Here is a 446-nt window from a genome sequence, read left to right on the forward strand (position 1 = left end):
GGTCAGCCCCTGTGCCCCCGCCGTGGCCCCTGCCCTGCCCTGACAGCCCTGTCCTTACAGGAGATTTCCGCTACACGAGCGCCATGCAGATTGAACCAGCGCTAAGGGGCCGCCACATCGACCGCCTCTACCTGGACAACACCCACTGCCACCCGCACCGGCCCCTGCCCTCGCGGCAGCACGCCACGCACCTGGCCGCCCACGTCATCCGCAGGCACCCGCAGCACCAGGTCGTCATCGGTGAGTGCTGCCCCTCGCCGCGGTGCGCTCGCCTTCTCCGCCTCAGCAGAGGCCTGTGCCCCCTGCCCTGTCCCCGGTGCGCTGCTCATGGCTCTCCTTGCAGGTATGTACAGCCTGGGGAAGGAGACGCTGCTGGTGGACCTGGCCATGGAGTTCAGCACCTGGGTTGTGGTGAGCCCCAGGCGCCTGGAGCAGATGCGGCTGGG

The 446-nt window shown here is 69.1% G+C and overlaps 1 protein-coding gene across 1 annotated transcript in view; it reads left to right on the forward strand.

Annotated features, from left to right (window-relative positions):
• Positions 1 to 46: 46 nt before the first annotated feature.
• The window catches only part of DCLRE1B (DNA cross-link repair 1B), a gene marked incomplete at its 5' end in the record, with an annotated part of 1167 nt that continues 767 nt past the window's right edge, over positions 47 to 446 (forward strand). The window contains 3 exon segments of the mRNA XM_010183479.1: positions 47 to 240; positions 344 to 443; positions 445 to 446. The exon segment at positions 445 to 446 is cut by the window's right edge and continues 767 nt beyond it. Of these exon segments, the coding sequence (XP_010181781.1) occupies positions 47 to 240; positions 344 to 443; positions 445 to 446 (296 nt within the window).

Source organism: Mesitornis unicolor, unplaced genomic scaffold, assembly GCF_000695765.1.
Source record: "Mesitornis unicolor isolate BGI_N332 unplaced genomic scaffold, ASM69576v1 scaffold46164, whole genome shotgun sequence".
NCBI classification, from domain to species: Eukaryota; Metazoa; Chordata; class Aves; order Mesitornithiformes; family Mesitornithidae; genus Mesitornis; species Mesitornis unicolor.